A 23335-nucleotide genomic window follows, 5' to 3' on the forward strand; every position below is an offset into this window, starting at 1 on the left:
TCCCATAGGAACCTATGTAAATGAAATGTAGTGTGTTTATGCAAAAAGCAAAAAAACAGAGGTGTGACCGAGGCCTGAGATGTTTATGAGATTATGTAACATAATGGGGTTAAAAAAACTAAAATTAGTACGGTACAAAAAGAGCAAATAATCGCTACTGTAAGGGGTTCACTTTTTACTATGGGACAATGAAGTAATATTTACAGTATCGATTTGCTCTTTTTGTACCATAAAGGGCTAATTTTAGTTTTTTTTAACCCCATTAAGTTAGTAACCGATTAATCGAGTATGAAAATAGTAATCGATTAATTTCATAATCGATTAGTTGTTTCGCCCCTAATCAGAGGCTTGCCATACATTATACAATTTTCTTGTACAATTCTCCTTTAGATTTACCTTTAACAATGTAGTGCATGGACCTTAGGTATGACTTCATATTATCTAGTTTTGGTAAATCTAAAGGAGAATTGTACAGGAAAAGTGTATATACTATACCCAGACTTAAAGTGGGAAAAAGTGGGAGATTCCTCCATCCACACAGTTTAGCGAACATGGAGAAATCTGTTGCACTTTTTCCATCTAACCATAGAAAATTTGCAGATAATCTATAGGTGTATGGCCAGCTTTAAAGTCCTCAATCTGCTCTTTACCCAGCCAAAGCTGGTCAGAGTTGACAGCTCTGAACCCGAAAGTGCTCAGAAAATTGTTTCCGAATTCAGGTGTTGTAAATAGGCTCAGGGAACAAAAAAAAAAAACACTTAGAAGACAAGGAACATACTAGCGAAAATGCAGAGATTCTTGTGGCTAAAGTGTGTTTACAGCATGTTCACATGTTTCTCTGCCAACATAAATATGCTGGCACAGAAAAAGTTTTAAATTTTTTTTATTAAGGCTCTATGTACACTGGACGTTAAAATAATGTTATAAAAACGCCAGTAGCTTTGCAGTAAGTCTTACAATGGTTAATGCAATAGCGTTTATTAGTGTTTCTAGTGTTTTTTTACCATTTTTTTAAAATATTATTTTGTTTTTTCAATGGATCAAAAACATTAAGAAGTGCTGGCGAGCCACGTTTTTGAGCGTTATCTGCATTTATGAGCATTTGGCATTTTTTGTGATCAGAAAAACGACTCCTGAACGCGATTTTATAGCGTTCAGAAAACAGCCCATGAACTCCACTGCTGATAAGCAGGATAACATAGAGGGGAATTTATGGGCTGTTAAAAAAACACCCAAAAACTGCCGTTTATGAGCTTCAGTGTGAATGGAGTCTAATTATATATCCCCTTCTCCACACTGAAAGGGGAAAAATTAACAAATGAAACCCAAAGTGTGGGCAACAAAACAAAAAACACTGCTGCTATTTTAACCCCACTTATATAGTATAGATAATGTTGCGTGACTTAAACAACCATGATCGATCGCTCGGCTCTTGGCTGTTGCCACCGCCATTCTCGGTGAGGGAATCAGGAAGTGAAGTGTTGCAGCTTCACTTCCCGGTTCCCTACTGCGCATGCGCGAGACGCACAGCGCAATGGGAGTGGTCCGCGCTGTCTTTGGGACCCATGTGTGTGTGACAGAAAGAGGCGTAGACTCCCGTGGGAGTCTATGTCCGGAAGTGGGTGCAAATACCTGTCTTAGACAGGTATCCTCATCCCCCTCCCCCCTGAAAGGTGGCAACTGTGGCATCGGAGGGGGAGAGGGTTTCCGATGAGCGGAAGTTCCACTTTAAGGTGGAACTCCCCTTTAAATCAGACAGACAAAAAAATTTAATGAAATAAATAAACAAGTGTCCATAAACACTCCAAATGCTTTTATAAAGTGAATGTTCCCAGTGTTTTTAAAGAAAGGCAAGGACTGTATATGTGACAATTCCCATTTGCCTTAAAAATAAAGTTAAAGCGGTGTTCTGGTCGAAATTTTACTTTTTAGCTAAAAATACCCCTATAATCCTCATGCTTAATGCATTCTAGTACAGGTATGCTGTAAACTAAGGCCCGTTTTGTATTTTTGCAGCATTATTTTCTTACTTTTGTAAGTCCCAGCAGACTGCGGCCATCTCATGTGTGGGCAACTGAAGCCAGACTGCATCTCTTCCTGTATTGCATGTGTCACGTCACATTCGGCTACCCCCCCCCATCACATTTTGCTACCCACTGGAGTGCGCATGCAGGACACCGCCATATGCGTTCCAACATAGGGCCCCTCGGGGGCTCACTCCGCTCGCCATGCTTCGGGCATGGACTCGATTCGATCGGCATAATTATAATCTAACTCTATGTCCACTTGGATGGTGGGGCTTGAACCTGGACTTAGGGGTGGAACACATATGGCGGCGTCGCGCATGTGCAGTCCACCAGGTAGCCAAATGTGATGGGTCGCCATATGTGACAAAACACCTGCATGCTGGTTACCCAGCATGCACCTCCAGATCTCGCACATGCTCATAGCAGAACGAGCAGTGTAATAGGTCGTAGGTAAGGTTTCCATAGCAACAGCAGTGTCTCAGGAATTTGCGCACCTTAGCTATGGAAACCTCTCCTCCCCTTTCAGGAACCAGGAATTTTATCTACATTTACAAAGATTATAAATCTAGAAATACAAAAGGCTCCTGCAAAAAGTAATAACTTTTTAAAATATGATAACTGTAAATAAAATCCCTTGTTTCTGTGCTGTATATAAATACAATCTCTTATGTATGTATGTATATATATATATATATATATATATATATATATATATATATATATATATATATATATATATATATATATGCACAGAAATAAGGGATATCATTTGCAATTAGCATCTTTTAAAAAGTAATTACCTTTTGCAGGAGCGGCCCCATCAAACTGCCCCCATTAAATTTGCCCCATGATACTGCTATCAAAATTGCCCCATCCTATTTCCCCCATTAAATTGCCACAATCAAATTTGCCCCATCATATTGCCCCCATCAAAGCTGTCCTATCATATTGCCCCCATCAAAAGTGCCCCACCATACTGCCACTATCAAAAGTGCCCCATCCTATTGCCCCCATCAAATTGCCACATTAAAAATGCCCTATCATATTGCCCCCATCAAAATTGCACCATCATACTGCCACCATCAAAATTGCCCCCATTATATTGCCACCATCATACTGTCCCATCATATTGCCACCATCAAAATTGGCCCATCATATTCCTCTATTATAAATCATTAGTCGATGGTGTGGCTTTCCTGTCCCCCCGGCTTCTGCATGTAATCAGAGCTGAGATGTTCCAGCCACCTCCCCCAACGACCATCACTGTGCATAAGAATCTTTCGTAACCATGGCAACAAAAGCCTGGTTATCCTTTTTAAAAATGTTGCTGGCCGTTGCCTTGCATCGCTTCATTTCTGGTTTGCAAATAACGTAATGCTATGGCCCAGAGATGCCTATTGCCTCCTGGGATTGACGACAAACATCTCCCAGGAAGCATTGCAAACCAGAAATGACGCACGTCGCTGCGGCCTGAGAAGGAGGAAGTGAACAATGAATACTTGATTGATACAGTAAATGCTGAAAAAAACATCCAATTAGTTTACAGTGCATAGATTAGTGGGGGATGCTGAGGAGTTGGAAATGTGGGTGGAACTCCGCTTTAAGTGACAAGAACTCTTCTACAAAACTACAACAACGCTGTGACCACTCCTTCACCCCAATCCAATGTGACTCCCCAGATTACACTGCCTGTCATATTTCAGATAGGCAATAATGGCATTAGAATAGCATCCAAACAATATAATTCCACCTCTATACTGCTATCTCAATTACAAAAATGAAAACAGAATGTAGTGGTTTGCAAACCTCATAAACCCATTATATATTCACAATAGAAAATAGAATATCAGATTTTTAAAACTGATGGTCCACACATGCACCGCCCCCACACCTGTGTTCCCCCACTGCGCTTTTGAATGAGTGAAAACCTAATAAAAATAATAATACCTACAGCTGCCACTTCAATAAAACAAATGTGTAAACAGTATTTCTCCTCTAATCAAATAGTGGAACAGAAATAATGGCGCTGAACAAACCTGTGCAAACAAAACTGTGCATACAAAAACCTATAACTGGAGTGATTAATGTGCACTGTGCATAATTACATGATATCAACACATAGTGATAAATATTAATCCACAAAATATTAAACATGTATATATATCTGCAAATATAATCACTAGTTGAATCAGCAAATACATTTCACAGCACAGTACCCTGTAAAAAAAGTGACAATATTCCAATCTTATTCCTAGAGTATTGAAAAAAAGTTCATATAGACCAGTGATGGCGAACCTTGGCACCCCAGATGTTTTGGAACTACATTTCCCAAGATGCTCATGCACTCAGCAGTGTAGTTGAGCATCATGGGAGATGTAGTTCCAAAACATCTGGGGTGCCAAGGTTCGCCATCACTGATCTAGACTGTAAAGAAATCCGATGAACGGTATGAAATCAAAAGGTAATTTGTCTATTGTTCTAGTGATCTTCCACCACACCACAGTGCTTGTGCTTCCACTCCCCTTACAAAGTCGCACTCACCAGCTGCATTTACATCCCACTTTCGTGTTCGGCTCAATTCTCCTTAACCCACTCATATATAGAGGTTTAGATGTAGAATGTCCAGACTTCATCCAAGTTTGACAAACTTCCCTTTCATTTCAGAATTGTTTACTCTGGTCTGGGATCACTGTTAACTCATCTGCATGATGCTGGCTGCAGCATAAGCATCATGCAGATGAGGCCCCACTATCTTTCAAGACCTGGTCCTCAATAGTTGTGCTGTTAAAGTCAATGACTGAGAAGCAGGATGAAATAGAGGGAGTAGAGATAGCAGATCTGACCTGCTGGGCAGAGGCCAGATGTCATCTGCTAGAAGTCTGAATATGTTTGTGTACAAGGATATTCTGTGCCAGTTTTGGTGCAATGAGAATCACCCCCAGAATTTGAACTGGAGGAAAAGAGTAGATTAGCCTGAACAGAGACTAGGGAATTATCAAGGCATGCAAGGCTAGTACTCAGTCTTGGCTACAGAGTTAGTGTGTAGTTAAATCTGGAGGCTAGGATGTCAACATCGTGTTCCATCATGTTCCTCATTTCTGATATATCAGATAGAAGATACTGTATCTGGGTGAAGGGTCCATCCCCCTTGATCCAGTCAGCTGAGGTAATCCACTTTCCAATTTTCCACTCCTGAGATGTAGACAACAGAGACCGCTGGACAGAGATTTCATCCTTGAGAGTATCTAGTTTGCTTTCTTTAAGGCTGCAAGACTCCTGGTATCCCCTTGATGGTTGATGTGACCCACAGCCACAGCGCTGTCTGACTGTACCCAAATTGGGTGTCCCCACAGAAGAGGGGTCCTGTCTTGTAGGGTCAACCGGACTACTCTGGGCTCCAAGATGCTGATAGGGGGCTTGATTTCCTCTAGTGATCATGTTTCCTGGTATATGGCAGACTGGAACACTCGCCCACAGCCTTAAAGACTGGTATCTGTTGTTAAAGACTTTCCTATTGTTAGGGCTGAGCTTAATAGCAAATAGGGGTAAGGAATTCCTTGTTTTGCTGGACAGGACCATGGGTAGGCTGAGAAAAAGAGCATCATGTAGTGCAACAAACTGGAAGTGATTTTCTGAGGTCTATAAATAGGAACATGCATAGGCATCTTGGATGTCTACAGATGCTCTGTATTCTCCTTGTCTCACGGTGGCAAAAATGAGCCTTGCAGATTCCATGCTAAATTTTGGAATGTGAAGGAGTTTGTGGAGAGATTTTAAGTCTAGAATAGAATGAATACCCCATTGGGCTTTGATACCACAAACACGTTTGAATAACATCCTTTGAAACTGTCTTGTGGAGGTGCTGGCAAGACTAGTAGAGATTACAAATCTGATTGTCTATGTGCAGTTTTTGGCTGATTTAAAAGAGGAAAGTGGTGAAGAAGTAGTTTTTTAAACTCTATTTCATACTTCTTTGAAACCACGGACTGTACCCATAGGTCTGGGACATCTGGAACCCAGAGAGAGACAAACTGTAACAGAAGTCCTCTCACTCTTAGGAGTGAGAGTGATGCTTTTATTTTACTGGGAACAGGGCTTCCTTGAAGACATTGGGGGCTTTGCAGCCCATGACTTGTGCTAAAAGAAAGGCTGAACTCAAGTTATGAAGTTGAAGGTTGGGTACAGCAGTTAGGTGCTCTGCATATTTAGAAAGTAGAGGCTCCTTCAGAGCGGAGTGTTAGGAGCTCTCGCTGTGGAAGTAATACCTGTTGTAACAACTATGATGAAATGGTCAAGTGCTTTTCTATATGTGTGAGGCTCTTTTTACAGGTAGCTTCAGAGGTCCAGGCATTTAGCCACTGGATTCTGTGCATGTGAATGAAGATTAAAGCCAGATAGGTAGTTTCTGTAATTGCTCTGTTAAGGTACAATCCTGAGAAACAGGGTCATGCTTTCAAGTCAAGTTGGCTGTAGTTTGATATACTGAAAGCTGTCAAACTACAGCTAACTGGAGAGAGAGGTGATGGCAGAGCTGGGTCTGCAAGAGTAAAGAGAGCCTTTAATTTAGCAGGATCAACCAGAGAAACTTACCATTTTTGCAAATTATTTTGCAAATTATTTTTCCAGTGGATAGTTGGTAATGATTTTTGGGTGGGGGGGATTCTGTCTGGAGTGATCAAATCGTCACTGGACAACAGGGAATGATTTTAACCCTTTCATGACTAAGCCTATTTTTGACAATTGGTGTTTACAAGTTAAAATCCATATTTTTTCCTACAAAATTACTTGGAACTCCCTATATATATTTTTTTAGCAGAGACTCTAGAGAATAAAATGGCGATTGTTGCAATATTTTATGTCACACGGTATTTGCGCAGTGGTGTTTTAAACACAACTTTTTGGGAAAAGGGACACTTTCATGCATTTAGAAAAAATGAAACAGTAAAATTTTTTTGCATAATGTGAAAGATAATGTTACGTCGAGTAAACAGATACCAAACATGTCACACTTTATAATTGCACGCACTCGTGGAATGACGACAAACTACGGTACCTAAAAATCTCAATAGGCAACGCTTTACAAAAAAATTCCGGTTACCAAGTTAGAGCTACAGAGGAGGTCTAGTGCTAGAATTATTGCTCTCGCTCTGACGATCGTGGTGATACCTCACATGTGTGACTTGAACACCGTTTACATATGCGGGCGCGACTTCCGTATGCGTTTTCTTTGCTTCGCGAGCTCGCAAGGACGGCGGGCGCTTTAAATTTTTCTTATTTATTTTAAAATTAAATTGTTTTTTTTTTTTAAATATATATATTTTTTGATCACTTTTATTGCTGTCACAAGGAATGTAAACATCTCTTGTGACAGTAACAGGTGGTGACAGGTACTCTTTATGGAGGGAAAGTATTCAGATCGCCGTTTTCGGCGATTCTGAATAGCGTATATATTTTTAAATCCGGCGCCATTGGCAGCCGAGTAAATGGGAAGTAACGTCATGATGTCGCTTCCGTGTTTACCATTAGGAGACTGGAATGAAGCCGCTTACTACTTCATTTCAGTCCCTCCCCAGCCGCCGGTGGCATCGGATTCTACATTGGTGCTCCCGATTCGATGGGAGCCCCGGTACTGCCTCTATGTCCTCTTCATTCCCTTCTGTGTCTGCCTAATCTACAGCACACATGCTGGAATCCGAGAAATGCGAGTAGGAGGTGTGTTGCGTTTTTGAGTCTTCAACAGAGAAGGCTGTAATAAAGAACTGTGATACAGATGCACAAAATTCTGCTTTTGTCAAATAGGCCACTTGTTTAAATGCCTGAAATAGAGCTAGAATCAGGATAACAGACCGGTGTTTGAATTCTGGTGTTCTTGCTACAGCGCAAGGGGCACATCATTGCTCTAAGATTGAGAGTTGTTGTGCCTGCTTCGGCAGAGCCGATGTTTGGCTGCGGTTTTGAAATGGCTTCCTTTTGCCTGGTCTCTGCCATAGCTACTTGAGAGGGTATACAGTCAAGTATAGGCCGACCCCAAGATAAGCAGAGGCACCAAATTTTACCATAAAAAAAATGGGAAAACGTACTGACTCGAGTATAAGCCTAGGGTGGGGAATGCAGCAGCTACTGGCAAATTTAAAAAATAAAAATAGATACCAATAAAATTGCATTTATTGAGGCATCAGTGGGTTAAATGTTTTTGAATATTTATTTCAAAGAAAAACAGTAAACTAGCTCTGCAAGTGGAAAAGAGGGTCAATAAAAACAATTTGTATCAACAATAACTTTAAAAGTACAAAAACCTTAGCTCAATCAGCAACCAAGCTAAAACAAGAGAAAAACTGAAAAAACTGAATTCTTCCTCATCATCTATATGTCCAAACAGAGCTTCAGCACTAGCTGGTGTGAGGTTATCAGCATAGACATTGTCATCACCACTGAGTTCACAGTCATCACCATCACTGCTGTCATACAAAACGCTGTCTTCACTGCCATCCATAGCATTACTAATGCAACATTTCTTGAAGGCGCATTGCACCATGTCCTCTGGAATCTCTTTCCATGCATCACAAGCCAGTGCTATCAACAACAGGTGGCATGCATGCCATTGTCACCACTTAACCCTCAAGCGGTATCCCCAGAGGTCCACGGGAGCCAGATTTTGTCAAATTTCCACGGACAACCCCTATTATGGTACGTAAGTTTATATAATGGAAGGGCAGCATTGATGTCTCGTTCCCACTGGACCAAGCTAGGGGGGCGAGTCGACAGCCATTTGCACAGGATCGCTTTCTTCGCATAGAAGAGGAGATAGAAAAGCAACAACTTTGAGTGGTAAGGCATGAGATCATCTGGATGAATGCCCAATAAGGCTAGTTCAGGGGTCCGGGGGACCCCCAGCTCCAGCCGTACATTCAAGTGGTCGAAAACGCCTGACCAGAAGTCATGCAGGCGTCGACACTCCTAGAACATATGCAGGTACGTTCCAACCTCAGTTTGACACCGGGGGCAATGGGGGTCTCTAGTGGGGTAAATTCTGGATAGACGCACTGGAGTAAGGTACACCCGATGAAGGAACTTCGTCTGAATGAGTTTGTCACTCGCGGATATAACTAGTTTAGTACCCCTCTCCAGGCAGTCCTCCCAATCCTCTCTCTCCAACCCCGGGATGTCAACCTGCCATTTATTCCAGAGCAAAGTCAGCCTCGCTGGTTCCACCGGGAAGACCACCCGGTACACATCGGAAAGAGGTTTCTTTAGGCCCTCCCCCGTGAACAATTCCTCCAGTGGAGTATACTGTAGGATCGGAGGTTCAGGGAACTGGGCTCTGACGGCATGGCGCAGCTGGATGTAGCGGAAGTACATCCAACCAGGCATGGCGTGCAACTCTGTCAGCCGAGCAAAGGAGAGCAGCCCCCCCGTCGGCATGATGTCCCCCAGCTTACAGATTCCAAAGCGCACCCACACCTGCGGGTCTGGGATCGACCTGAATTGCGGCAAGTTCGGGTTGTCCCATAATGGTTGGGCCGGGGACCAGCAGTTCGGTCTCGCAAATCGTCGCCCAGCCACCCGCCACACCCTAAGCGTCGTCTTCGTCGGGCCGGGAAGCGTCTTGTTTGCACTTACCGCCCTGTAGATTAGCTCCCGCAGGTCCTGTAAAGAGCCCGCGACAGCCGCCTCCAGGCGCACGGCCCCGTTTGACTCCGACGCAGCAAACCACCACGAAACTGTGACCAGTATAGCTGCCCAATAGTAAGCCCGTAGGTTGGGGAGGGATAGGCCCCCAATACTCGTCGGAGACCGTAAAATAGATTTCGCCAGCCTGGGGGACGAGCCGTTCCATATAAACAAACCTATAACTTTATCCGCCTCCTGGAAGAAAGACCCCGGAATTCAGCCAGGGCAGTTCCGAAAGATATAATTAAATTTGGGTAACAGCACCATTTTCAGAACATTTATACGCCCTATGAGATTCAGAGGGAGCCCGGACCAAGACCGGCATCTCTCTCGCAGGGTGCGGAGAAGGGGGAGCACATTCAGAGTGTAATACTGATTAGGGTCTTTGGTCACCTGCACCCCGAGGTACCTGAACTCGGTGGCCCTCTGTAATGGAATATTACTGTCCAGTAAGGACGCCCGGCCATCCACGGGAAACAAAATTGACTTGGACCAATTTATACAAATCCCCGAGAAGGAACCAAATTTGTTAAAAATCGCGAGCGCCTCCGATAGCGACGGGCCGGTGTCATTCAAGTATAGTAGGGCATCGTCGGCATATAGGGAAATCCGTTCCTCCAGGCCCCCCGTACGAAAACCTCTAATAACCGGTGACTCCCTAATGAGGATTGCCAGGGGTTCCAGGGCCAGGGCAAACAGTCCCGGCGAGAGGGGGCACCCCTGCCGAGTACCCCTCCGAAGAGAAAAAGGTTCCGATAGCCAAGCGTTGGTACTCACTCTGGCCCTGGGAGCCCTATAAAGCAATCTAAGCCATCCGGTAAATTTAGGGCCGAACCCAAAGCAACGGAGCACTCCCCAAAGGAAATCCCACTCCACCGAGTCGAATGCCTTCTCGGCGTCGAGAGAGGCAATCGCACGGGACCCCGGAGTCTCAGGAGCTATAGAGAGATTAAGGAATAGACGTCTAATGTTGATGTCAGTGCCCTTTCCGGGCATAAAGCCGGTTTGGTCAGAGTGAATCAGTGTAGAGATCACTATCTTCAACCTAGTGGCCAGGATTTTTGCCAACAGTTTGGCGTCCACATTTAGGAGGGAAATGGGACGGTAAGCCCCACAATCCTGAGGGTCCTTACCCGGTTTCAGGATCAAAACAATGATTGCATCCCCCATAGACTCCGGGAGAGAGTCCTCCCCTCCGAGCCCATCAAGGAGCTTCTTAAATTTAGGAGCCAGCACATCAGCATGTTGGGAGTAGAACTCCGCCGGCAGACCGTCAGCGCCCGGGGCCTTACCCTTTTGAAGGCTGCCGATCGCCGACTGGATTTCCTCCAGCGAAATCCCCTCGTCCAGCAGCGCCCTATGATCCGCAGACAACACTGGAAAGGGGATGCCCGCCAAATAGCTCTGAAGCGCCGCGTCCGAGTAATCCCGCCTAGACTCATACACCCCCTTGAAGAATTCATAAAACCGGGTATTTATGTCCCCAGGGGAGGTGAGCTCCCGCCCTTGAGCATCACGGATACTGGCAATGTGTGTGGAGGCTGAACGAACCTTTGCCAGCCACGCCAACAGCCTACCATTCTTGTTCCCATACTCAAAAATCCTCTGTTTAGAGTGTAGCATCGACTGCTGAGTCTGGGTCACCGCCACCAGGGAGACCTCCCGGACCACCTCCTGCCACCTCCGGTAAGCCTCCTCCCCTCCCGATCTAACATACTCCGCCTCCCGCCAACCACATTGCTCCTCTAGGTCTGTAAGGGAAGCCATCGCCTCCCTGCGCAAGGAGGCAATATTAGCGATGTAGTGGCCCCGGAGTACAGCTTTGAATGCATCCCATACAACAGGACCTCTCTCAGGGTCATCGTTATGCTGCCAAAAATTACTAACAGCCTCATCAGTTTTCTCCCTCAGCCGCTCATCAGTGGCCCAGAACCCAGACAGACGCCACACCCTCGAATTTGGTGGGTTTGATAGAGACAACACAAGCATGAGCGGGGCATGATCAGAGATCCCTCGGGGCAAGTGTCGCACAGACCTGGACCATCTCAAAGCCCCAGGGGAGGCATAGGCCAGGTCTATGCGAGACATTGCTCGGTGGGTGGCCGAGTGACAAGTAAATTTGCGGCCATCGGGATGGTAGTGGCGCCAGAGGTCAGTTAGGGAAAAAGTGTCCGCCCAACTCCGGAGCTCATCACCAGCCCGGGAAGTAGGGTGCAGTCTGTCCAGGTCCTGCTGGGGAACCAAGTTGAAATCCCCAACCAGGAGGACCTCCGGTGTATGAAATCCTAAGGCTATTTGCATAATGTCATATAGCAACTGTCCGTTCACGGGGGGGGGGGGGGCGGAGGTAAAGTCTCACCAATACCATATCATTGTCATACACAGACATATGTATAATTACAAATCGGCCTCCAGGGTCCGTCCGCACCTCCTTAACCTGGATCGGAAGGGACCTGTGGATCAGGACACTGACACCTCTAGCGTAATTAGAGTAAGTGGCGTGATAGTGAGTACCTACCCAGGCCCTACGGACCCCTAGAATCCGCGAACCAATCAGGTGAGTTTCTTGAAGTATACAGATGTGAGGATTAAACCTTTGCAAAAATTTAAATACTAGAGATCGCTTGGTCGCCGAATTGAGACCTCGGACATTCCAAGAAATAACCGAGATTTCACCCATCAGGCCAAGAAAGTGTATAATGTGTCACAATCCACAGGTGCCCCCCCACCCCCCGACCCCCCACATCAATACCAGATGAAAAGATGCCCGCAGAACCCATCCATACCCGACAACAGTGAAAAGTGAGCACATTCCCCTGAATAAGAAAGCCACTCCAACAGAAACTAAAGTAACAAAAAAACAGAACTAAAAAAAGGAAAAACACCCCATCTGCAACGGCAGATAACAGTAACACCTCCCCCCTCCCCGCACCCCCCCCAAACCCGGGGGTACCTCAATCCCCCAAACCTGTAACCAAGTCATCCACTAAGGAGGATACTAGTACATAGCTAGAGGTTTTGCCCAAAGGCACATGTGGGCTGTAGAGATGCTGACTGATGCAGAACGAGTCTCCCACCTCCCGGTAGGGGTTTCAAACTTAAGTTACAACAACAGTTAGTCCCTGAAACATCTCCTCGATCAGGAAGCTTGCAAGGTAAGAAAACTGCTCAATTGCCTGCTGGAAGATAACCGTTTGCAAGACTTGTCACCCCCCGAGCTGTATACAGCCTCAGTCACAGCCAGGTGGAGTGGGCATGCAGCAAGAGTTGCCCCTCGCTACAGCGGTTAACATTGTTTCAGAGCCCTATATTTCCAAAGCTCCATCCCCACCTCCAGATTATACGTTCGGTTTCCAGCAAGTCCTGCGGAAGCAAATGACCACAATCCCGGACCCCCATGAGGTCCGCAGCGGCTGCCACAGGTGAGAACAGTATCCATCCAGGCTCTTGGTGGGCGCTAGGTTCAAGTGTTCGCTCCCGAACATCCGCTGGTGTATAGTCCCGCACCTGAAGGCAGGTCATGAGCACAAAAAAAAATAGGAAATCCAAAAGAAATCCAAATCCCCCCAGCTTACCTCCAACAGGAGAGTCTCGCACATACAGTAGGAAGGATAAACCAGGGGGAGAGAAACAGAGATGAGACTAATCAGGGATAGCAACAAACATGTAGCTCCACCGCCAAGGCTCACCGACGTGGAGGGAGGGAGTCCAGCCAGGCCGCAGCCTCACGCAGATCGGTGAAGAACCGGGTGGCCTCACCATCCTGCACCCGCAGCCGAGCCGGGAAGAGAAAACTATATTTAATATTCCGGGCTCGCAATCCAGCCTTCACATGGTCAAACGATCTTCGCAATTTCTGCGTCTCCAAAGAGTAATCCGGGAACATCATGATGGTGGCATTCTGGTACTTCAGATCTCCCATCCGACGGGCCGCCCGGAGTGCTTCGTCCCGGTCTCGAAAGTGCAGGAGCCTAAAGATAAGCGTGCGCGGTCGCGCCCCCGGGGGGCCTGGGGTGGGGGGAACCCGATGCGCCCTCTCGACGGTAAAATAAGGTGAAAACTGTGCTTCAGGTAGAAGGCTGCGCAACAGTTCCTCCACAAAAACCGTAGGGTTCCTCCCTTCCACCCCTTCGGGCAGACCGACGACACGAAGATTGTTCCTCCGGTTCCTGTTCTCCGCGTCGTCGGCCTTGTACTCCAGGGCCCGTACTCGAGTGTGAAGGGTGCGGATGGACTCCGCGTGCTCCGATGCGAGATCCTCCACCCGGCCAACGCGCTGTTCCGCCTCCGACACCCGCGATCGTAGCTTGTCAAGGTCCTGTCGGACCAGGCCGCCGTCCAGCTGCACCGCCTCAATCTTATTAGTCAGCGCCGCCTGACAGGAAGCAATGGCCGCCATAACATCTCTGAAGCCGACCTCAGCGTCCTCTTCCCGATCCTCCATCTCCGATTGAGACGCCATGTTGCGCGCCTGCACGAGCGGAGAAGCCGTCTGCAGGCTCAAAACCGGGGCAGGATCCGGACAGGAGTGCTTTTTCCCCTTGCGTTTGGTTCTTCCTGACATCCGGAGCACACGGGTGTAGTTTGTAGGTGAGTCTGAGGTGCGGAGTTCAAATTCCGGATAAAAAAGTCAGCAGAGCTCCAGCAACCACAACCTCTCAGGTCGCCATCTTGGACACGCCCCCACAAACCCACTTTGCTATCAATCCTGTCTGGCTTCATCAGATTTCCAACTTTTGTCAGTCGGGCTTGACCAGATGACATCCATTCATGCCACATCTTTCGCACACTTTTGAAAGTTTTATTTAAAGCGGTCCTCCACCCTGAAGTGGAAGTTCCGCTCATCTGATCCCTCCTCCAGGTATCTGCACCCACTTCCGGGACAAGATCCCCGCAGACCACCGCAGATGCCCCCCCCCCTCCCCCCGCTGTGTTCTGGGAAACACACAGTTCCCAGGACACAGCGGGGACCAGCAGAGACGCGCATGTGCAGTAGGGAAGTGGGCAGTGAAGCCGCAATGCCTCACTTCCCGATTCCCTAACAGAGGATGGCGGCGGGGGCAGCAGAGAGACAAGCGATTGCTCGTCATCTGCCGCCGACATCGCTGGACCCTGGGACAGGTAAGTGTGAATTTATTAAAAGTCAGCAGCTGCAATATTTGTAGCTGCTGGCTTTTAATATATTTTTTAAAGGTGCAGAACCACTTTAAACACGCATCTAGGGGCTGCAATACAAATGTAAGCCCACTTGGAATAAAGACCAAAGTAACTTTAGAAGACTTAGGCAATTTTTTTATGTTATCAGATGTGTGAGCTCTGAACATAACCCAAACTAGCAATGATGTTTTTTTCTTTAAGGCTGCTCCTGATCATCCCTTCCAAATTTCTTCCAGTCATTTTTTTGTTCCATCTTCATCCAGCCTTTAATATATGTGCGCACTGTAATTTGTGATGGGAATTTGACCTTTTTAGGCAAGGTCTTTCTTTTAAAAATAATGACATACCGCAGCTTAGTTCCATTAGCCAAACATGACAGAACGACTGTGAAATGTTTTCTTTTTCATTTCCTGTGGTTCTGAGAAAAATAGTTTTGTCTCTCAAACTTGCCACAGTTCTGTTGCTTGGAAGATCAAAGGTTAAAGGTGTTTCATCCATATTTCCAATATCTCCCAGGACATAGTTATGGATCCTTCTTTGTTTTATGATGAATCAAAGGAATGACATCACTTTTGTTCTTTGCCACAAACATATGGCAAACCTATTCATGAAGAGGGTACACCAAGCTGCTGACGCAACATTTTCAATGCCTGGTGCTTTTAATTTGTCCTTCTTAGCCATTTGAAGGGCACGTAAGCGAATTCCCATGCATTTTACGCAGTAACCATTTTGACAACACTCCATAACCCATTTATGCAATTCAGTCTCTAGAGCCTCATATGAAGTCGTTAAACCATGTCAAGCTTTTTTTGCCTTTGGAATCTTTTCCAAGTCAGCTTTTATTTTACGCCACTCCCTCACTTGTTTTTCTTCAACACAAAATTCCCTACTTGCAATAGTGTTATTGATTTCTTCTGCTCTTGACACAGCCTTAAGTTTGAGTTTGAAACCAGTTTCGTATGACCTGCGTTTTTGTTTTGGTCCAGGATCAGAAGTATTGAGATCCATTTCTAACAGGATAAAAAAAAAGACTTGTATAGTTTGAGGCCTAATGCAGACTGATGATATTCCAGAATGTGAATGACTGTTAGCACAGAGCAGCCTGTGTTAGGGCTCATAATATACATTCTACCAGTGCCCATGAAATGCAGCCTGCCAGTGCCCATCATGTACACCCTATCAGTGCCCATGACATGCAGCCTGCCAGTGCCCATCATGTACAGCCCACCAGTGCCCATCAGGTACAGCCTGCCAGTGCCCATCAGGTGCAACCTGCCAGTGCCCATCAGGTGCAACCTGCCAGTGCCCGGTAATGTGATGTTACGCTGTGTGTCAGAGCTGGATCTGATTGCCGTGCAGTCGATGTAACCATGTCCCGCCTCCTATGACACATGGCACAATGATTCCTAGCATTGGATCAGTTTGCTGTCTATCACAAGAGGCAGTCTAGGAGGCAGGACATCATTACAGTGGCTGCATGACGATTCAGATCTCTGATACAAAGCATGAGATCATGCTACCAGGCACTGGGGAGGCTGCACATGACACTTGTGAGAAGAGCAGGAGGGAGGGGGAAACTGGGAAGAAACATAAGCAGCACCCAGCGGGACAGCTCTGAACCGTTTTCTGCTCCATTTCCTGGAATTTAAGCCCGAGGGGGGGGGGGTTAGCATAAAAAATGTGCTGAAAAACTCAGCTTATACTTGAGTATATACGGTACTCTTTTTTAGGGTAGGGGTATTCTCGTAGTAAGGTGAGGAATATAGGGTAAGAGTGTCCACAAGGAGATTGTAGCAACTCTGTGTAGACTATCCTGTAGCTTCTTGGCGAAAAGGAGGGAAAAAGCAACTAAGTACCATAAAGAAGCTGTAAGGGGAAAAAGCTGTAAAATGCGTGACCTGTGGTGTGATATCTCACCTGGTCATCCACCTTAGAATAAGCTCTCTGAGTGGTTGAGCTTTAGCACCAAATTTGAAAAGTTTACACTGTAGAGAATGCAATTCAACTATCGATACGGTCTTTAACAGTCACAGTCAGAAGTATACATGGTGACCATGTTTTACATGTCCCTGACTCTGGGCTGTCACCCTTCGCTCGTTCCCACCCCCTTTCCTGACCGGCCGGGCTGCGTGCTCGGATAGGGGTGTGTGGCCACTCAATATTCTATCATTTGTAGAATTAGAAGACAATGAGTTGACTGAATTTGAAAATAAAATAATAACTAAAAATTAAAACAAAAACTATATTACTCTGAAGTGGTCACACAACCTTATAACATAGGGCAGCGATGGCAAACCTTGGCACCCCAGATGTTTTGGAACTACATTTCCCATGATGCTCAACTACACTGCAGAGCACATGAACATCATAGGAAATGTAGTTCCAAAACATCTGGGGTGCCAAGGTTCGCCATCACTGACCTAGGGTCTATAAATAATTAGCATGTCTCCTGTAATGTATCATGAAGATAGAATTCATTCTGTAATCCAACAATTTTGATAAATGCAATAGTATCAGAAAAATGTATGGTATTTTATAATGTAATCTTATAAACAATCATATTTCTGATTAAACTGTGATCAATTTAAATCAGGAAAGAAAATCAAAATAGTTTAACCACTTGCTTACTGGGCACTTGAACCCCACCTCCTGCCCAGACCAATTTTCAGCTTTCAGGGCTGATGCACTTTGAATGACAATTGAGTGGCCATACAACACCGTACCCAAATTAAATTTTTATCATTTTTTCCCACAAATAGAGCTTTCTTTTGGTGGTATTTAATTACAGCTGGGAGTTTTATTTTTTGCTAAACAAACAAAAAAAGATGAAAAATAAAAAATAAAATAAAAAATCATGTTTAATAGTTTGTTATAAAATTTTGCAAACAGGTCATTTTTCTCCTTCATTGAAATGCGCTGATGAGGTGGCACTGGTGGGCACTGATGGGCGGCACTGGTGGGCACTAATAGGCACAGATAAGGTGGCACCGATAGGCACAGATAAGGTGGCACCAATAGGCACAGATAAGGCGGCACTGATGGGCACTGATAGGTGGCACGGATGGGTGGCACTAAGGGGCACTGATAGGTACCACTGATAGATGGGACTGATGGGTGGCTCTGCTGGGCACTGATGGGCGGCACTGATGGGCACTGGTAGATGACACTGATGTGCAGCAATGTTGTTGAGGCAGATTGTGGGCACTGATAGGTGGCACTGTGGGCACTGATAGGTGGCACTGTGGGTACTGATGTATGGCACTGTGGGCACTGATGTATGGCACTGCTGGGTGGCATTATGGGCACTGATGGGTGGCACTGCTGGGTGGCACTTTATTAATGCTCTGGGGGTTACTGGCAGGGGGCAGGTGGGCACTGATACACTGGCCGTGATCGGGACTGATGTCCCGATCACGGCCGCCGGTGATCGGCTTTTTTTTCTCTCCGTTTACCGGCTCTGTTTTGTCACATGATCAGCTGTCATTGGCTGACAGCTGATCACGTGGTAAGGGGTCGGGATCGACCCCTTGCTCGGATCGGTGATCAGGCGAGTCTCAGGGGGCGCGCAGGCCGCTCGTGCACGGGACGACGTCAATAGACGTAGTCCCGGCAAAGGAGGTCCGCGCTGTAGCTGTCATTCGGCTATAGCGCGGATCTCAAGAGGTTAAGCACTTGCCGACCAGCCACAGTACATATATTGTGCCAGGTCAGCTCTATTGCGTAAAACGACAAAGCTGTACTTCGTTTTGTGTAAAAGATACTGCGGGTGGACTATGGACTCGGTGTTCGCACGTCACCTGTGATCACTCCACAGAGAGGCAGAACGGAGATGCAAACAAGGCGGATTCTCATTCTGACGGGACAACATGGAGATCTGCTGTTCCTAGTGATCAGGAACAGCGCTCTGTGTTGTTCCCGTGAGCCCATCGCCCACACAGAACACACCCAGGGAACACAGTTAACTCCTTGATCGCCGACTGTAGCAGAATACATATTGGCCTAACCTGAGGAATACATTTGCTTTTTAATATTTTTTTTTTTGGATATGTATTAGAGCAGAAAGTAAAAAATATAGGTTTTTATTTATTTGAATTTTTTTTTCAAAATTGGCAGTCTTTTTTTGTTTAAAGCGCAAAAAATAAAAACCACAGAGGTGATTAAAAACCCCCAAAAGAAAGCTCTATTTGTGGGAAAAGTAGGACATCAATATTGTTTGTGTACAACATCGCAAGTTAAAGTTTAGTGTAAGTTAAAGCGGTGCTTAAAGTTTAGTGTAAGTTAAAGCGGTGCAATGCCGTATCGCAAAAAAATGGCCTGGTCATTATGGGGGTAAATCCTTCCGGGGCTGAAGTGGTTAAAATATTCAGCCTTTTTTTTTTTTTTATATTCTGCCAAATTTTGTTTGTTTAGTGTACAGGAAGGCCAAAAACCATGTCAGCTCTTTACTACAGTAAAACTGCTCTTACCACGACTGCGTGAAGGTAATCTCTCAACCTTAGGCTGGGTTCACATGGAGCAGATCCATTGGACGGACTCCACTAGCTCAGCGTGGGATCGGTCTGTTGATCCCCACTGAGCAGGAGGATGGCATGTCCGTCTACACCAGGGGTCCTCAAACTATGGCCCTCCAGTTGTTCAGGAACTACAATTCCCATCATGCATAGTCATGTCTGTGAATGTCAGAATTTTCCAATGCCTCATGGGACTTGTAGTTTGGCAACAGCTGGAGGGCCATAGTTTGAAGATCCCTGTTCTACACTCACTGTGCAGAGACAGACCTCTCAGGCCGCGTACACACGCAGGGACTGTTCGCCCAACTTTGTCCGTCAAACAGTTTCAGCAAACAGTCCGCTCAAAATTAGCATGGACGGACATGGCCACACACGACGAACGAACAGTTTGCTGAAACCGTGCGCGATGACGTGAACGGCACGTACGACGGGACAAAAAATACGACGTCCTATACACTGCATTATAACTTTCGGCGTGTAAATCCTTTCTGAGCATGCGCGGAACTTTGTTTGACGAACAAGCCTACACACGAGGGGACTGTTCGCTGAAACAAAGTTTCAGCGGACAGTTTTTCGGAATTTCCGAAAAACCTTGTTCAGCGGACTGTTCGCTGAAACTGTCCGCTGAAAGCCCACACACGGGCGGACTGTCCGCCGAAACACTGTTCAGCGGACAAAGTTGGCCGAACAGTCCCCGCGTGTGTATGCGGCCTCAGAGCCCCACTGTTCTCTATGGGGAGAACGGATGAAAACGGACAGCCTGGCCATTTTCATTCAAATCTGATCCACTGGACAGATGGCGAATGTATCGCCAATCCCTCTGTATTGAGCAGACCCTGTTGGATTGGATGGAAGGTGGTTGTCACACATCTACGCTGACATCCACCTGCCCATAGAAGTCAATGGGTGGCCCACTCAGGTCCACCTGAAAAACGGACGGGTAGATCCGACGATGTGAATTAGTAGAGGAAAAGGTGAAAATGGCAATTGTCCCCCAAAAAATTTGGCTGAAATTATACTTTAACTCTTTTCTAGGAAAAAAAAGGTTTTAAATATTTGGTGGAGTTTGTAGTTTGATATCAAAATATACCTAAAACAAGAGTAAAGTCTCCTTATGAACCAATTTTTTCATAATTTGTATACGTGTATACTTATGTGTTTGTACATACATGGGAAAAAGAAAGAAAGCTAGTGATCAGAATCATTACCTTATCTTGGAGCTTACGGGACAGGTAAAGCATGGCTCCATCGAATGCATGGCCCTGGCCGATAACTTCTTTATGAGTATAGAGCAAAGCCACTTTCATTCTAATTGAAGCAATGGAAGGCTTGTAATTCACATGGTATTGATATAACTGCCACTCTTTGGGAAATCCCAGCGCAAATAAGTTTGATAGAAGCTTAACTGGAGATCCACTTGCTCCTGATAAAATGATATACACAGCATTGAGGTACTTTCATACATATATGTTTTATAGGCACTATACAGATCACCAAAACTGCATTGGTTTGCATACTAAGATAATGCTCATCCTGTTTATTAGTAGTTCATTACAATGCCTTTTTATGAGAGCACGCTAACCACTGATGCACTCACATGGATCCACTGCTGCATGTTTCCCCTAATGTTATTATTTTCAGGAAACACCTTCCAAGATAAGCCAGCAGTTACGATGTCTCTTGTATACTTCCATTGCTGCCGCCATTGCATAAACATACAATCCTCAGGAGACCTGACTGTGCATGTTTATACACAAAGCGTTTGAAAACAACTCTTTGGTGGTGGCATTGTTTTTACACGCTTGATCATCAGCACCGTCTACAATAAACTTTGCTGTTAAAAAAAATGCTGAACCTGCCATTATAAATTGTACAATACAAAAATACACTAAGAAATATAGAACACAAAAAAGCTGCAGAAACAGTTTTTGCTTTATAAATGGCCGCTTTGTGTTTACTGTGTTTCAATATCTGTCTGAAGTCATTTCCAGGAATGCCATATAGTAAAATCTTTGAAAATTACCAGTCAGCAGAGTTCAGCCGCACTTTTATCACATGCTGGGGACAATTAAAAGTAATGGAAAGAGACTTCCAGTGTCTGCAAAACTGATATTAGAACTATCTTTAATAACAAGATTACACTGCATTTATCAGCTTGATCAACTACAAAGTGGGTCATCGAACAGCAAAACCTGAACCCAAAACTTTACACATTAGAAAAAGAGAAGTTATAAAAAAAGAATAATGTAACAATGAAGTGAAAAGTACAGAGATGGTCAGAGATTAAATGTTTTTACAGCTTCCATTCAATCAGCAGACATAGGTAACAGCTGTCACACCTAAATCTTCATAGGATACCAAAAGTTGCATTTGATAAATGATCATGTAATTATGTTAATTTAACCACTTAAACTTTGTCAGAAAAAAGACCAAGGCTTTTGTCTGGCATTTGTTGTTTACAAGTAAAAAAACTGTATTTTCTGCTAGAAAATTACTTATAACCCCCAAACATTATATATATATATATATATATATATATATATATATATATATATATATATATATATATATATATATATATATATATATATATATATATGTAGGAAGGCCAGTATGGTGGCCTGAATTTATGGGAGGAGCCCGGAGGGTATTTAACCAGCCCGCTCGCCTGTGGTCTTTGTCGGTTTCCGGTGCGCGGCACGACGTAACTAGGGCGACTCTTCGAAACTCGTTAGCGTCCGTGAGTTACTGCTTCGTAGTTGTTCAACGTCCTCGTTCCCGTTCGCAATTCACGTACTAACGCGTCGATTCGGCTGTCGCAGGTAGAGTTTTTCATTATAAATGTCTCCTCATTAAACCTCGATATCAAACTTACGAGTTATTCGTAAAACCCTACACACAGCCGCGACGTCTGTCTACTACTCGTAACGTTTGTGTACCTCACACCGACGCAAAGACACAGCTTAGTTTAGGCGTGTCTCACTGTTTTTGCTCCACAGACTAATCGATGTTTCTCGTGGATTTGATGGACACCGGCCAGTGCCATGTCAAGGCCGAACCATGTCAACCATTTCAAACCATTTCAGATCATTTCAAATCATTTCACTCTCACCTACCGCGCTCCGATTCGAATCCTGTCGCATCCACAATGCACCGATTCGTCCCGGTGTGCCCCAGTTGCTTTGCGGCCTCATTTCAGTACATGCTCCAGAGTCCCATTTGTCGAGTCACCGACTCATGCCTCTGTCATGGTAAATCATTTCACTGTCACGTATCATGTTCCGATACGAATCCAGTCGCATCTACCATGCACCAATTCGTCCCGGCGTGCCCCAGGTATTTTTCGGCCTCATTTCAGTACATGCTCCAGAGTCCCGTTCGTTGTCAGTCGCAATCGCGGCACGACCGATTCGGGCCTCTGTCATGGCAAACTTTTGTCACTAATTTCACTGTCATTTACCGCGCTCCGATTCGAATCTAGTCGCATCCGTGATGCACCGATTCGTTTCGATGTGCCCCAGTTGGTTACGGCCTCATTTCAGTACATGCTCCAGAGTCCGGTTCGTTGTCAGTCGCAATCGCAGCACGACCGATTCGGGTCTCTGTCATGGCAAAATTTTGTCACTCATTTCACTGTCACTTACCGCGCTCCGATTCGATTAGAATCTAGTCACATCCGCGATGCACCGATTCGTTTCGATGTGCCCCAGTTGGTTACGGCCTCATTTCAGTACATGCTGCAGAGTCAGGATTCATTATCAGTTGCAGGTTTCGGTTCTCTGATTCATGACTCTGTCATGGGAAATCATTTTCACTGTCACGTATCACGCTCCGATACGAATCCAGTCGCATCGTGCACTAATTCGTCTCGGCGCGCCCCAGGTATTTCAGCCACGTTTCAGTTCATGCTTCAGAGCATGCACGATTAACGGATAGTCGCAACAGCGGCATGATCGATTCGTGCGACAC

The 23335-nt window shown here is 45.4% G+C and overlaps 1 protein-coding gene across 2 annotated transcripts in view; it reads right to left on the reverse strand.

The window, feature by feature from the left end:
- The window catches only part of PIWIL4 (piwi like RNA-mediated gene silencing 4), a 524721-nt gene that overhangs the window by 291124 nt on the left and 210262 nt on the right, over positions 1-23335 (reverse strand). For both annotated transcript variants that reach the window (XM_077484954.1, XM_077484955.1), the window contains exon 5: positions 20575-20789. In XM_077484954.1, the coding sequence (XP_077341080.1) occupies positions 20575-20789 (215 nt within the window). The remainder of the gene's footprint in view (positions 1-20574; positions 20790-23335) is intronic.

The sequence above is a fragment of the Lithobates pipiens genome, unplaced genomic scaffold, assembly GCF_037356315.1.
Source record: "Lithobates pipiens isolate NorthernLeopardFrog02 unplaced genomic scaffold, aLitPip1_a1.2 Scaffold_17, whole genome shotgun sequence".
Lineage (NCBI taxonomy): Eukaryota > Metazoa > Chordata > Amphibia > Anura > Ranidae > Lithobates > Lithobates pipiens.